The sequence below is a fragment of the Pezoporus occidentalis genome, unplaced genomic scaffold (genome assembly GCF_034315485.1).
Source record: "Pezoporus occidentalis ecotype Australia unplaced genomic scaffold, CSIRO_AGI_Poc_V1 ctg259, whole genome shotgun sequence".
Classification (NCBI taxonomy): Eukaryota; Metazoa; Chordata; class Aves; order Psittaciformes; family Psittacidae; genus Pezoporus; species Pezoporus occidentalis.
The window spans coordinates 19,740-35,255 of record NW_026914491.1 but is presented as its reverse complement, the minus strand read 5'-3'; the positions used below and the strand labels follow the sequence as shown (position 1 = coordinate 35,255).

Below are 15,516 nucleotides of genomic sequence, written 5' to 3'. Positions count from 1 at the left end.
TATCAACATGGACACTCAGAATGGTAAATGAAGAATCAACTGTTCCTCAGTTTATTTAAAATTACAATGTAAAAATTTGGTGATCCGATGTTCATAACTCCTTATTACAGGAAGCAAGGACTTTGTTTTGCTAATTTTCTCATTATTTTCTTATACAAGATTTCTTGTGACATTTTGTTCTATTTATACACACACCATTAATTGTATATCTTCATGTTAGTCAATCACATTCACCATCTTAAAGGTCTTGATATCTGCAAATTTATCACAGGAGAAATTAACAAGTAGATGTTTGCGACCTGTCTCAAAAGGGATGAGTTTAAGCTTTGTACTGGATTTCTCACTGGCTTTCACTGGTGGTACACTAAAAGTAGGAGAAAAAGAGAAAAAAAATAAGGAAAAATATAAGCTGTAAACAGGCTTGTGCATCATCTTGACTTTCTTAACTATCTCCCATCTTAAGTAACTCCTGTCAGTTCAGTGTAGGATGACTGTGAAAAGGCCATACAGGACTTGGTTATTTGATATGTATTTAAATACTCAAACCCATGCATTAAGGTCTCTCATGAATACATGATGTGGTGACCAAGATAAGCACACAAAGTTGGACATATTAGTATCATATAAGATAAAGCTTCATGCAGAACAGAGGATGTAAAACACATCACTGAATTATTAAAAAAAACCTAAAAAATAATCTTACACTACTAAGAATGTTAATAGAGACTCCTGAATTAGGATAGATTATAGCATCAAGAAAACCTCAGTGCTTACATGGCAGGAAATTCTGAATGAAAATTAAGATGTTTTAAACCAGTATATTTTATAATTCTTGGAAACTCATGTTTATGGTTTTTCCAAGCAGCCTTACACTGTCATATTGTCTTGTCTCGCCTGAGGATAAAGTTCTATGTGGTAAGGCAACATGAGGTTGCTAAATTCCCTCAGGACAGTTTATGGGGTAGACCATTGCTAGTTGCTCAAGCACAAATGACAGTGTTAAGTTGCTTTGTGCGTTTGTGTTTATATGTGTGTGTATTCAGTTAAAAGTCAGTCCATCCCAGGTATTTTTTAAAAATAACTGCCTTTTCTAGCATATGTAAAAATGTGTGTGCAATTTTGTATACGTACAAAGTGGGGGACAGTCTGAAAAATTCTGTTTCAGTTGTGAAATACTGAAGGAAAAAAAAACCAAGATACTAAATCCTCAAAGCATAAGAATAGGAACCTGGGATCTATAGTAAAAGGAACCTATTTTATTCCAGTCTTCTTATTCACTATCGCAACACCATCTAATAGTTTCTTGACTTTGTTTATTAATAACCTAACATAATTATTTTGTAAACTTCTGAAAGGAGAGCTTGAAAATCAGTGTGCCTGTAGTTTAATTCTTGGTTTGGATTTTTTAATTTTTTAATTTCTTTATTAAAACTCAACCCAAACTTTAATTGCAATATTCACCATTTTCCCTATTCTCTTTCTGCTTGCCTTATGGATTTCAGCTGTGCTCAAGTGCCATACTTTAGTAAGGTAAATTCAATCATCTAAGGGATATCTGCTGGTTGTGTTTAGTCTGTTCTTTAAAAGCTATCCTCCTTATATTTGTGATTTATTCTCTCTGGAATAAGCTACACATGAAGTATACCTGGGGTTGCACTTTTTAGAGGTACCACCCTTTGAGATCGCAACCTGTGTTGAAACTATCCGTGTTCATTTTTATACACTTGTGCATCTGCTTTATATGTGTAGGTCTATCTGTTTGATGTAACATAAATTGTTTAGAAGGCTGAACACCAGATTGGCACTTGCAGTCCATTTAATAAAGTGAAGGGGAAAAAAACCTCCGTGGTTAATATATGCTATAATTTGTGTATAGTATGGACAGAAACAGTCACATATCCTATTATTGTCCCTATAATCAGAACAAGAAGGTTCAACCCACCTGGCCTATAGTAGCATAGAAAGCAAAATTTACTGCATGAGTAAGAATGTATTTTTTTCTGAAACTGTGAGTCCTGCTAGATAGGCAGGAAAACAAGTTCTGTCCAATTACAACAGCAATTATTTGACTCCTCAAACTATGCAGGCAAAGCCTAGCTTGGATATAATGGTGCTAAGTTGTGTACTTCATCACGAGATGTTACACTGACTGGCCTCCTAGGAAGAAGAAAGTGCTGTCTCATCCCACTGTTCGCTTCCAGGTCATCCATGTCTACATTCTTGCTCATGTATCTTTAATAGCAGGAAGAAGGCATTTCTTGTACTTACTCTATCTCAAGGATTCCTCTGAGCAGGTCATTGCCTTCTACCTGCAGCACACAGTTCATCAATTCCATATCAATAGGATTGGTAAATATCACTTCCACATCCACTTCTTTATTCACTTTTGCTTCACCAAGTACCTGTGCAAATAAAATGCTTGAGAGGCCAGGTTCTCAGTATTCTTTTCTGTTCAAGCCTTCTCAGTCATTGGAAGAGGAGGTGTTACGAGATGCTATGATGGGCCATGGCAGAATGTGAGCAGAATATTTTTGGTGAAGAAAGTGCTTATAAGAGCTCATTTTCCCCTTTCTCTGACACTGCGATTAGAGCAAAGGGACAGCAATTTACCTGTATGTCGATGGCAGGATTGTCGAGGGTGATGTCTCTTTGCACTAGCACTTGAATCCCACCTTCTACATGACATAAAGCTGTTACCTGGATCATGTTGTCTGTAGTTAACTGCTGTTGATATTCAGTGTACAGTATCTTAATGGGAAATTGTATTTCTGGAAGAAAAAGAAAAAAATAATAAATTCATACACACTTTTATAAGCCCACAGAGTTTCATACCTGAAATTAGTATGTTCTTTTATGTGTCTGGGACTAGGAGGGCCTTCAGCCATCACTGCCAAATTCAATTAATGCAAATCTATTGTTTTGCTATGGAGACTGAGTGTTTTTTTTTCAGTGCAATGTTATCCCTTCTCCATTCCCTACTGCCAGATTGACTGTATTGTCTTCCTCCTAGCTGCTTGGAAAGCTGAAGTTTAAGGAGTTTACCAGTGCACTCCATTTGTTATAGGACATTATCTGACAGGCCTCATCAGTTCTACTTGCTCGTGATACACTGAGATGAGGTGAATGACATCTTTCCGTTTCTTTTGTCTTCCCTAGTCACTTTTTGTTACAATGTGTTTTTATGGTAGTTTCCATGCTGTAGTTCAAATCAAAGAATATTGGATGGGAAGGGGTCTCCTCTGTCTCTGAATCCAGGCCATTTGCACATTATTGACTATTTGTGCAATAAACATCAAGTTCAGAAAAAAAGTAGAGTAGCTGTGCTGCTTGTAAACACTGTAAGCCACAAAGTACTTTCCAGCAGTAGACAGCAAATGAAAAACAAAGAAAAGATCACAAATCACCAATGCAAACTCCACAAATGTAAGCAAGAAAATGGGGGCAGGGTGAATTTCTTAGATTCATGCAGTAGCAAACAGATTTAACTACAAACCCTAGCAAACAGAGCATACCTCCAGAAGGGGAAAAAATCTCTTTCAATGGTCCCTGCCATCAGATCTGGGGAAAACCCTCCCTGCTGACTGTAAATTCAGCTACTGGTTTAACACAGCCTGTGTGAGTACAAGATACTATGAGGTGCCTGCATGATGTCAGTGCCATTAGGCATATAAACTTTGTCTTCACTGAAAGTCCAGTTCCTAATACTTTAGAGGAAGCTGATAGATCCCAACTTCAGAAATCAAATTACATATTAAAGAAATGAAATATTATTTCTGCTTCTCACTAATGACTCAAAGCCTAATATTAATACAATATACTATCAGTTCCAAATTTGTGATCTTTCAGTTCACTTTAGGGATGCTGATATATATCTATTAATCCCAAGCTCCTAACAGTAACTTAATGTCATCTTTCAACAATACTCATATCTAAGTAGAAAATTTCTTCCAAAAGGTTATCAAACTGCATCTGAAAAAAAATTTAAATAAAAATCTGACGTCCTTTACTCCTCAACAGTTTTTCAATAGAAAGTTTCTTTTCTGTGGATCTTAGCAGGCTGTTTCAGCTGTTTCTATTCCTCACACTTTAATTCCATTCTCTAATGTGCTAATGAATAAGATTCTTGTTTCTGCTGTTTGCCATGTCCTGTTACCTTTCAGTAGGGCCCTTCATAATTGACCAGAACGCATTTAGTTGGAGTTGATTTCTATGCTCTTATGTTGCCCTTATTTTCTTTATGCAAACTTTGTTAAATGAAACCTCATGTTTACTCACCATCTTCTCTTCCCTTTTTTTAGATAAGTTTTTCAAAATGTGAATACTACGTAAGGAAATGGTGGTGTGAAACATGCCTTTTCAATGTTTATAAGTGTGACTCCAACCCTGGCAGTGTTCAAGGCCAGGTTGGACGAGGCCTTGGGTGATATGATTTAGTGTAAGGTGTCCCTGCCCACGGCAGGGGGGTTGGAACTAGATGATCTTAAGGTCCTTTCCAACCCTAACGATTCTATGATACGATTTTTTTTCAGCCATTTTCTGCACAGAAATTTAAGATTACATTTTGTTAATTTTTTTCCCCTGGATTTGACCAGCTTCTAATGCCCATTTACTGATAAAATAATTTTACAACTACGATTAAGAGTGTTTTGAAAAATTACCTTCCTTGGGAGACAGAGTGGCAGATATGGAGTCCTTCCTGATCTCATGAACTGGTCTTCTAGTGTACACAGTGCTCCAAGCAGTCATATTTACATGAACAGTCTTAGCATCGGACTGTAAGTTTTCAAGAACCAGAATTAGACTGAGGTCTTTGCCGACTTCTAAAGGGCCAGCCACCTTGAACCTCCCTGAGATGTCAGGCTTTTGATCGATTTCCTGTGGCTTTGGTGCTGTAGGATCAAATTTATCCTCAAGTCCCAGCTTCTTACGGGCTTTTTTAAAAACATCTCTTTCTTTTGTAGAGCCTGTCAGAGACAACCATGAAATTTATTCTTAGTGGTTAACATGCATCTCTTATTTTACGTGACTGCTAGAGACAAACCAGCAGAATGTCGCATCTGTACTTGCAGATGAACAGAGCCTCTGTTTTCTACAGCCACACTTGATTTTCTGGTACTGCCATTAGTAATGTCACTGCCCCTCTAATAGCTTTTCTTTTCGGTAACACAAAATCTTAAGTCCGAAGTTGCTCACTCTTCTCATTTCTTTCCCTCTATATGGTTGTAATAATTAGAAATGTACTCTTAATTTGCTAATAGAGAAAAGGCCCTGATATAAGGGAAGGCTGATAGCACTATGTGGTGGGTTGATGTGGCCAGCAGCCAAACATCAACCCAAGTCTCTCTCTCACTTCCCATTGCTGCAGGATGGGGAGAAAACAAAGGAAGGCGAGAAGGCTCATAAATCAAGATAATGACAATTCAACAGGGAAAGCAAAAACTGCACATGAGCAAAGCAAAAAGAAGAATATGTTCACTACTACACATGCACTCCACGCTACAGAAGGCAGATGTTCAGCCACTTCCTGGAAAGCAGGGCTTCAACACATAGGATGGTTGCTTGGGAATACAAATGCCATAACCACAAAGGCCCCCACTCTTCCCTCCCCATTTCCTCCACCTCTTGCTGAGCTGTTGTTGCTGAGCACTGGCATGGGCTATCCCTTTGGTCAGTTTGGGTCCACTGTCCTGGCTGGGTCCCCTACCAGCCTCTTGCCCACCCTCACACTATTTACTCACTGTAGCAGCAAGGTTTGACCCTTTGAAAGAGACTAAAAGTGCTAGACTAAAAGTGCTGATTTAGTTTAGGTTTCTTTAAGAGGCCTCATTCTGGTGTCAAATAACTGGGCTGTAGACTAATTTTCACAAAGCAGAGGCAGTCAGTAAACATTAGCAGCAGGTAGGTGGAACAGTGAATGTTCTGCTCAGGGATACTTACACTTCCTTTACTTAGGTCCCACAAAGCAACTCCATATCAGAAAGGGCAAGGCAGTATTTTTTTATTCTTCTCTTCCCTTTTCTGTTAGAACTTAATAAACTGAGTATAAACTTTGCTCCTACCTTTATAGTTGCCCAAAATTGACACTTAAGAGACTCTTAGCCTAAGTTTATATGTGTTTGGGGATGAAGTAGCTATATAACCAGAAGAACCAGTGTTTTTATTTACCTTCTTCATATTTATAATCAGTTGTGACATCCACACGGTCATCTCTACCAACTGCCTTTGTGCTGATGAATTGGCCAATTACAGTAGACTTAGAGAACATTAATGTTTTCTTTCCAGTTGTGGCCTCATAATTCCAGTACATACAGTCGGCATTCACTTCTGCAAATACGAATGGACAGTCATAGTCCAGATCCACATCTCCTTCTTTGATGGCATTCCGTGAGGCAGGACCACACTGATAAATTCCTATGGCATCAAAAAAAAAAGCTGACCTAATCAACTCTCTGACAGTAAGCAGATTACTAGACAGGTATCTATCAATGACTCCTGGATTGCTTAGTGCTGTTGTCCAATTCTAGCCCTTTCACCCATACAGACCCTCATACCAGGCCAAGAAGCATCAGTGTATTTTGTGTTTATGCTGAAGTGACACTTGATTTATTTAATATTATTCCTTGATTGTCAGTAACTGAGGATGCCTACATTGGAAATGTAGGAATTGCTTCAAAAGACTGCTCCTAGAAGTCTAGTTTGTTTCTTGGCACCCACAAGTAATCTGAGGCTTTTCTAATGCAACAGATAAAGTATTCTTTTCTGCCACTTTCTTTTTGAACAGGATGAGGAATTACTTTTTACAGTGGTTTTACTTTCTTTTTTTTTCTTCCCCCTTCTCTCTGAAGATGAGTGACTTTATAATTTTTCACCATTATTCTTGAAATTAAATCTGTGTACCTCCACTTTCTTCTTGGGGAGTTGCATCTAGAACTTGCCATCCACTGTATGAGGGGCCCAAATCACTGCGGGAAAACCAGCTTTCATTCCAGACATGGAAATTCCTATGTGCAAAAATGAACAAAGTAAGCTACTAGTATGTATGTCTAAATTGCTGTTGGAATGGTTCACATCTGTTAATCAGACAGTTAAATGTATTAAATGCCTTACTTTGCATAGGTTCTTGTCTGAGACTGATTCCATTCTGATCTTAACTGGATTAATTGAATATTGTGGAACAGACATAAATGTTCAAGGGCAGAAAGCAAATTTATAAAATTATACAAAATGTCTTGAGCCAGTTTTTCTCTAGAAGTTCTGAGCACATGCACTTCTTTAGTTTTAGCTGGTTTACTTATAGCACAGTGCTGCAGTTAGCACTTATATTTAGAATGGGTCCAGAACAAGCACAGGAGTAAAGGCAAAAAATGAAGGACTGGGACTGCACCCATTCTTTGCTGAGTACAAGCTTGTTTGAATTTCATTGATGCTCAGTAGTGGCATTAATTATATTATTTTCACTGTTAATGATGTCACTGAAAAAAAAAAGTCAGTGAAGCTGGTTCTGTTGAACTTTTACAGTTTTAACATGAACTTGTTTTGAAGAATAGTTCCAAACTAAGTAAAGTCCAACTGCTTGATATTTGCAGTGTAATATCACAAATTTTCAGTCATCTGTGGTATCGTAACTGTTAACTTTGCCTGCTCTGGCTTCAGTTAGCTGTTGTAACTCAAGTCACAATTCTGCTTAACCAAAAAAGAGCACCAAGGTTTGTTATTATTTTTTGTATTATTGGTAATTATTTTGTATTATTTTATTATAATTAAATTATTATATTTTGTATTACTTGTTATTATTATTTGTATTCTTTTGCAGTATTGCAAGATTTTTTCATATATTGTCTTATTTTGTAGTATTATATTGCAGTATTTTTAATTGATCCATAGTGTTTGTAGTTGTTTTTAAGGCAACATTTAAGAAGGTGACAAAACATTTGTCATTAGAATCTGTATTCTGCACCTGAAGACTGTATAGGCATTGAGAGGTCCTACCATTAAATATCATAAAGCCTTACCATATGCTGTCAGCTGACCGGTCCAGTTGATTTCCAGAAGCATCGTAAAACTCATCTACACGCAGATTTCCATCTGCATCATGGGCAGAACTGAAGTTTGTAATTGTACGAGTGGGAATCCCCAGACATCTAAGCGCTAAAGAGTGAATAGAAAGACAGTCAGAAAGCAGTATTTCTGGAATATGAAGTTTCATATGACATACTAATGTCTTGAAAGGCTTTCATGCGTGAAGTATTATCAGTGCTTCTTTTAATAGAATCTGTTCAGTGTCAGTTATGTGCATGGTATAAAACATACCTGTAGTCAATACCGCTGCAAAAACCCAACATTGTCCATATCTAACAGGTTTGAATCCTGATTTCTTCCAGTTTTGCAGGATTTCACCACTTCCAGTCCAGCTGCTTGGACTTTTTCCGCCCTCATAATTTCCACTCCAGTTTCCTAGCAGCACCCCTTGGTCATCATTGGCATTCACCTATAAAAATAGTCACTAAAATTACGATGAGATAATTAAGAGTTTACAATAAATGTGGTAGCATTTGGGGAGCAGGAAGGAGAAAAGTCTCAAATGACATTTTAGTGGACAAAAGTCCATTGCTTCATGCAGCTTATCTTTTTAGGGAAATTAAGTATGTGTCCTCTCAAGAAATGGAGAGCATTTAATCACTGTTTCTCCTACTCAAATATACAGTAGCATCAGGCAAGAAGGCAAACACCAGTTTTCAGTGAACCTTCCTGACATGAGGTGGCTGGCAACTTCACCACTGGTTGAATGGCATCATCAAAGCATATCATGCAGCTACATTAGAAAAAGTGTGACCAGGAGACTGACGGAAGCCGTAGCCCCCTTTCATTATCCCTAGCAAGGCTGTGCCAGGAATCCTCTATCCACTTTAGGGTCTCTCAGTTCAAGGGGATATTGAGACACTGAAGAAGGAGGGCATGAGTCAGGGGCCCTGGAGCACAAAATCTACAAGGAGAAATTGAGAGCACTCAGCTAGTTCATTCTGGTTAAGAAGGGGATAAAGAGAATGGAATAGCAGCTTACACGTACTTGAATGGAGCACACTAAATTGTCAGATTACAACTTTTCTCTGTGCTGGCAGGTTATATTACAAGGGGCAGTGGCAGGAAGTTGTAGCTTGGGAAAATCATGTTTGACATAAAAGAAAAATTTCTCACTAAGAGGGTAGTGCAGCTCTGGACCAGGCAGCCAGAGAGGCTGTGAAATCCGTGGCTGAGCTGATCTAGCACCACTGTAGTTCCACTTCAAATGGAAGGTTGGACTAAAGACCTCCAAGGGTCTCGTCCTTTTACATACCACCCCATGTCTTATAATTTCAGTTTGACCACTGGATATCAAAGTGTAAGTGTCAGAAACACTGCCGATGACATAAATCTGGCAGGCTTACATCAAAGGACCACCTAGGTGTTTCTTTGGCCCGCATTTTTGGTGCATACAGTCAGTGGCCTAAAATTTCTGAGAACTTATATATACTTACTTTCACTTAGTTTTCTGCTACAAAGAACAGTGAGTTGGTAGCTTGGACTTTTTGAACATGTTGCTTACCATTGCACTGAGAACACGGCCCAGGTATTTGGGGTCATTTCGGTGAGATACATCTGTGGCAGGATCCTGACGATAGTTTAAGCTTCGATCCAGCATGGAAAGGCAAATATTGAGAATATCTCCTTGAAACTATGTTAGATAGAGATGTAAGTTAGTGTTCTGGAATTACTAATAATCAGGATAAATAGAGCCATGTGAGCATTTAATTTTTTTTTTTACTTGCTTAAAGAAATGCTGCAGCTCAGCCAGGAGTTGCCATATAAAAAGGCAACCTGGGCAAACTGTGAAGGTTAGACCTCAAAGAGCTTTTCAAAAACTGGAATCTGTGGACTTAAGGCTGGGTCTTTGACTCTTAGCATTGCTACAGTACTTTACTGCCCAGCAGACACTAAGGTTTCTGCTGGCTGCTCCTCCGAGTCCTAGGTAACGTCACTGACTAGTCAATTACAAATCCTCATATTAATCAATATAACAGGGCTTGTCACAAGTTCTGATTTCAATACCACAGTGTCCTCCTCTACAGAGGTGTACGTGATGAACTGGAAAAAGCAAACAAGCCCTTGTCACCCAGTTCATGTGCAAACCAGAGCACAGAACACTGTCTAGTGATTCAGTGCCGCATTTACCTGGCCGAAGTTCCATCCAAAGCTGTTGATATGATTTTTATTGCCCGCAAAAATGATGCCAAACTCTTCTAGCACATATTCCTCACATTCAGCCTTGTTAGGCATGAACACATCATCACCTGAAAAACCAAAACAGTCTACAACCACAGTCTCCATTACAATGTGCAACCCACTCATTTTCCATCAGTAAGAGCGCTTGCAGATATCCACCCTTTGCTGTTCTTGCTGTTACAAATGGATCATGTTACAAATGAAACTCAGGGTAGGTGGGGAGTGTCTGAGTGAAGACAGAGGTATGACACTCAAATCTGGGAGAAGATGGCAACTGGTAGATATGACTCTTGGTTCTGCAGAGACCAGACGTGTTCTTCTGTACTTGTGCAGAAGTAGGAAAGCTCTGCCAAAAGATTAATCTTTTAGGACAAGAAGCTTTCTAGTAAGCACATGATATAGAGCCGGTTTTATGTACCAGAAGGTCCTAACAAACTGTTAAGCCCTATTCTCACTGATACATTATGTGGTGTATCTTCAGCCCACATATTAAAGAAGCATAGATCAAATGGAGAAGCTGCAAATATTAATGAAGCTACAAGCAATTTAGTTCTTTCTGGGGAAATCCAACATGTTCTTACCTGAAGACCAAGGGTTAAAGAGCAAAACAAAAGTGCCAAGGATTGCTGGAGAGGAGCTGCCACTTGAAGTAGTTTGAACACTCAGTTTGTAACGTCCAATGACAGCATTAGGTGGGCTGGAAATGGAGATGCTCACAGAGCTGGAACTGGTAGACTGCAGGATTGCACTCCAGCTCTCTGTGCTCATTGTGCTGGAGATACCAAATGTGACCTGGGTCTTAGCCAGCTTTGAGGGTTTTGGACCTTTTGAGGAAAATAAACAACATATATTTTTTCCCCACAGCTTGCTGAAATACTGATTTAGTTGTCAATAAACTCAGAAGGGATGTAACCCTCCCCTCTGATGAATTTGTGCCATACGTTGGAAACTGAAGGAAGCTATCACTGCTAGCTGAGATGTGAGCAGTACAACAAACACCTCAAATGCTTACTTCCATTATGGTGTGAACCAGCATGTTGGCTCTGAGGAATTACCTTGCTGCCCTGTACTGCATATCAGGCCAAAAGAGTGTCACAAGATAGCATTACTCTTTCTGTGAAAGAAGTTGGGAGCCATACCTGTTTCTGCGATGAATGTTAGATTTTGTTCAGGCTGTCCTGTTCCATTGAAGGTGACAGTGAAGGCCTGTCCTCTCCTCACAATTAACTCTTCACTAGAAAATTTACTTGTGTGGTGATCTCTTGCATTTTCTTTCAGGTGCCAGTTGGTACTTGGCTGCGTTGCAGCTATAAAAAGTGAGAAGAGCAAGAAAACTTGAAGAGGGACATCCAAGGGGGAAGGAGCACAGACACACTCTCAAGAATTGCATGTTACTTTCTACAGGTAACTTCTACCCATGTGAGGCTTCCACCAAGAATAGAAATAACTTATTTATATCATTTTGTTATTTTTAATTGTTATTTTTTCAAGTGAGACTCCACCTTGTGTAGTTCTGTTAGAGATTATCTGCATGATTAAATATAGAAGGAATAGCGTATCTGGTACTAAAGGAAAATCCGAAAGGCATCTAAGAGGGGAGAACCCTAGGAGAATTGAATATTTGTGAGTTACTTAGATAAAGAATCTGGCTGAACTCAGCTAATTCCAAGCATGGTGCTGTACTAACGTAAGCATAGCCTTGCTGCTTCTGAATAAAAAATAAAGACGCCTGATTGAGCTGAGAAACACACGTTTTAAACCATGACGTGGTTTTTAGCCCCATTTATGTGTCATGTACCTCTGATATAACTGACAGCTGCTATCTGTGGGAAGCGCCCAACAAGAATATATTGATGGACGCTGGTCTGTTATTTGGCAGTGGGAGAGATGGCAGTATTGGAGAGAACACTACTAAAATAATGTATGTGAAATAATATGTTGCAGAAAGCTTTTGCATGTGAACTGTGGCTTCAGTCAGTGGCCAGAGAACAAGCATCTGAGATTGGTTTGGCTCTGGCATCATTAGAGCCTATGACAGTTCTCTAGTAGAAGCTCAAATGTTTTAAATGAAGTGCAGAAGTACAGAAGAAAAAGCGATTTTTAATTTTTTTTTCCTAAGGGCACTATGTGCTTTTCAAAAATATTTTTATTTTTCTCCATCCTTCCCCCCCAGCCCCAAAACGCAAGACTAGGCAAGAGTAAGAGTGTGGTCGTTAGTAGGGGAACACAATTATCCTGTGCCATTATTCAGTAAAAAATCATTATCCCATGTTCAACCAGATTTATTAGTGTAAAGATATTTTTAAATAGATTTTAAAGACATGAGCTTAAGTTTATCAAGTTTAGGTAAGTCTTGAAATAACTACAGCAATGAAGTCACAGTTCAAATGTGGGGAACATCTTTTTTTACAGCAGCAGGGTGAGCAGAACATACTTCAGTTTTTCAGGAACATACCTATTTTTAAAAAAACCCACATCTTTAGAACCTTAGCAGTGAATCACATCTATTCTGGAACAAGCTGAGAGGTAGGGAAGATGTTTCTTTAGAAAGGCAGGAGTTATCTGGCAAGGTTGGAAAAGCAACTTGGGACCATTTATAATAATTATTAGACTTTTCAATTTACATGCTTACAAATATTTGCATGTAAATAAATAAAAAAAAAAGCCTATTGCAACAAACAGACCACTGAAAAAGATCCTCTAAATTTTTGTATCCTCTCTGCTTTAACTTCAGGTTTCAACCTTCTCTTCGTATTGTAGCCTCCCTCAGCCTTTGCAACAACACCTTCAAGTTCTGCTTTGTTTTTCTCTTGTGTCACATTTGACAGTCTCTCATTTTCACTTGCCTGGCAACTTCAAATATCTACAGACTTTCCCTTCTTTCCTATTTGGAAAGTAAAGTACAGAATTTTTCCATCAGATAATACGCTTGCTCTCCAGAATCTCATTCTGATAATCTTGCTTTCCCCATGCAATTGGGAAAAAATGCAATGCCTGTGAAAAATCCTTCTCTGAACTCTTGATGGAAGAATTTTTCTCTTCCTTCTTTCCCACCACCCCCTCCCTAAATTGGATCAACACTCCTTAGAGAAGTTGTGATCTTTCAGTGTCCATTACAGAGCTGAGTATGAGGTGTGGATGTAAGAAAATAACAAAGAGCACCACAGAAGGGGCTTCCTCCTTGCTCACCTTGGCCCATATCTGATCAATATGTCCTGTATAAGCAGCTCTGAAGCTTTCCTCTGAATGGCCTCCTTTACTTCTGTTGTCTCACAGAATGGCCGGTGCTTTTCACTTGTTTAAAAGTCTAGGTGTAAAGGTGCCTGTTTGCAATATTTCCTGTGGGGTGGAGCTTGAATAACCTTCTTTTCTCCCCAGCCTTTATCTTACCAACAAGGCTTGAGGATTCATTTTTCATTCATTTTTTCACTCTCTTAGTCCCTACATCCTGATCTCATTTCCTTGCAATTTAACAACTGAAGCTTGGACAACATTTATTCCTAACAGTCTGGCCATTCAAGAGTTTCTTAATGTATTCAGACTTAAAAGAATATTGGCATTTAGCTGCTTTTCTTTCTGTTACAATTATAAATTTACAGGAACAGCATAATTACTTCTTGCACCACATTGTTTTTAATTTGTAATACTTCATGAGCAATATTTACAGCGACTTCTTTAAATTAATTCACTGAATCCATTGTTTTCCACACGCTGATTATTTTTTTTCCTGCTGCATTGTAATAATCACAAAGCAATGAGCAAGCTGTTGCCTCTGCCCCAAATTTAATCAGGCTAAAGAACCAATTTTTCACTTATCACATAATTACTCTTTAACAATGTCAAACAGACAAGCACTCCATGTCATATTTGCACGACACACTACAGAGATGATAGGTAAGTTCATTTGTGACTTGTAATAAAATAGCTATCATTGTTTTCAGCTGGTATACTACTATTTTTTTTTCATAGGATATCTCAGAACATGCAACTGGCAATGCCAATTTGTGTACAAAAATCTTTTCCTTAATTTCAAGGAGAGTGATTTTTGCTTATGCTTTGCAGGTGGCTCCACTTTCTGTTAAGAGGGAGACTAATTCTGATACTTTTATGAAACAACCTGTAAAATTTCTCGTACTCAATGCACAGCCTTAAGGATGCCTCTGAGTGATACTCATTATGCTGGACTGCTCACAGCTATGTGCCTTCCCAAATTCAGAGTTTCAATTGGCTGTGCTCAGTATTCAGCAGCCCACATTGTTCCGTTTTCAGGTTTGGATTATGTTTGGAAACTCTAGAATTGGAACTTGGTCAGCCCATTTCATATACAGACATATTTTATTCATATTTTGCATAAAAGAGTGTTATTAGAGCAAACAGTTTTTAACTGGGTATGATTCAGACTACTGCTTTGAATTTCTGTTTATTATAATATTTAGTCTTAAGAGGGACTATATTTTTATCATACACAAAGCCCAACTGTGATTTAAAAATTGTAATACTTTAATTCTAAAATTTAAATTTCTTAGAATTTAATTTTAAAATGTTAAGTCCGAACTTCAGAGGTTAAAAGATGTTAAGCTACACTCTCCTACCCATACTTTTAAATTCTCTTAAATGACACACTAACAATTTTTAGAATAGATTTTATTTAATATATCAGCCTATCCTTGGATACATAGAAACTGTTTCTCTTTGTGTCAAGATTAGTTACTGTTGAAAGAAAGAAAAAAAAGGAAAGAAAAGAGAAGTCAGCAGTTATTCACCATATAGCTGCTGATGCTGATTTGGTCACATATTTTGCCTTTTTTGTGTGATGGCAGTAGTGTGCTGGATATCACTGTCCTCTATCGGTCAATGGCATAATTGGTTTTGGTATTTGATGGTATGATAGTACAGTTATAAACAGTATGTTCTAAAAACCAGATGCAGTCCATTTATTCTGGAAGATAATATGTCAAGGAGCATAAGTTGTGTCTGTTGCTTCAGCTTCTGGTGCTTATCACCAGCTCTGGCTAAGTTGCCTTTCAGATCTCTCCTGTGCTTCGTTTGTGAAACAGATGAATGATACATAACGGACCGTGGGATTAAAGATTATGGGCAAAGCTTGCGAATGAGGGTTGAATTAATGAGAAATATGAGAAATATTAACACTAGTCAGAATACTAGTCAAACAAAATGCATGTGACCCAGATTGTTTCCTGTAAGACAAGTGGTATTTGCAGAGCTTGTATGGTGGCTGTAAATGTAACGATTGCA

General features: G+C 38.3%; 1 protein-coding gene across 2 annotated transcripts; it reads right to left on the bottom strand.

Annotated features, from left to right (window-relative positions):
- Nucleotides 1-24: 24 nt before the first annotated feature.
- Nucleotides 25-13,836, bottom strand: LOC134166266 (protein-glutamine gamma-glutamyltransferase E-like). Of its 2 annotated transcripts, none has more exons than XM_062623774.1 (13): nucleotides 13,450-13,836; nucleotides 11,400-11,567; nucleotides 10,842-11,084; nucleotides 10,210-10,328; nucleotides 9,584-9,712; nucleotides 8,311-8,488; nucleotides 8,031-8,148; nucleotides 6,898-7,001; nucleotides 6,166-6,411; nucleotides 4,659-4,964; nucleotides 2,611-2,768; nucleotides 2,269-2,402; nucleotides 25-364 (listed from the first exon to the last, which is right to left on the bottom strand). In XM_062623774.1, exons 1-13 carry the CDS (start codon nucleotides 13,457-13,459, stop codon nucleotides 217-219), a joined length of 2,061 nt encoding a protein of 686 aa, XP_062479758.1. In that variant the 5' UTR covers nucleotides 13,460-13,836; the 3' UTR covers nucleotides 25-216. The 2 variants fall into 2 exon arrangements, with proteins under 2 accessions (XP_062479758.1, XP_062479757.1); XM_062623773.1 differs by having other exon boundaries at nucleotides 8,013-8,148; nucleotides 13,450-13,834.
- Between the last annotated feature and the right edge of the window lie 1,680 nt (nucleotides 13,837-15,516).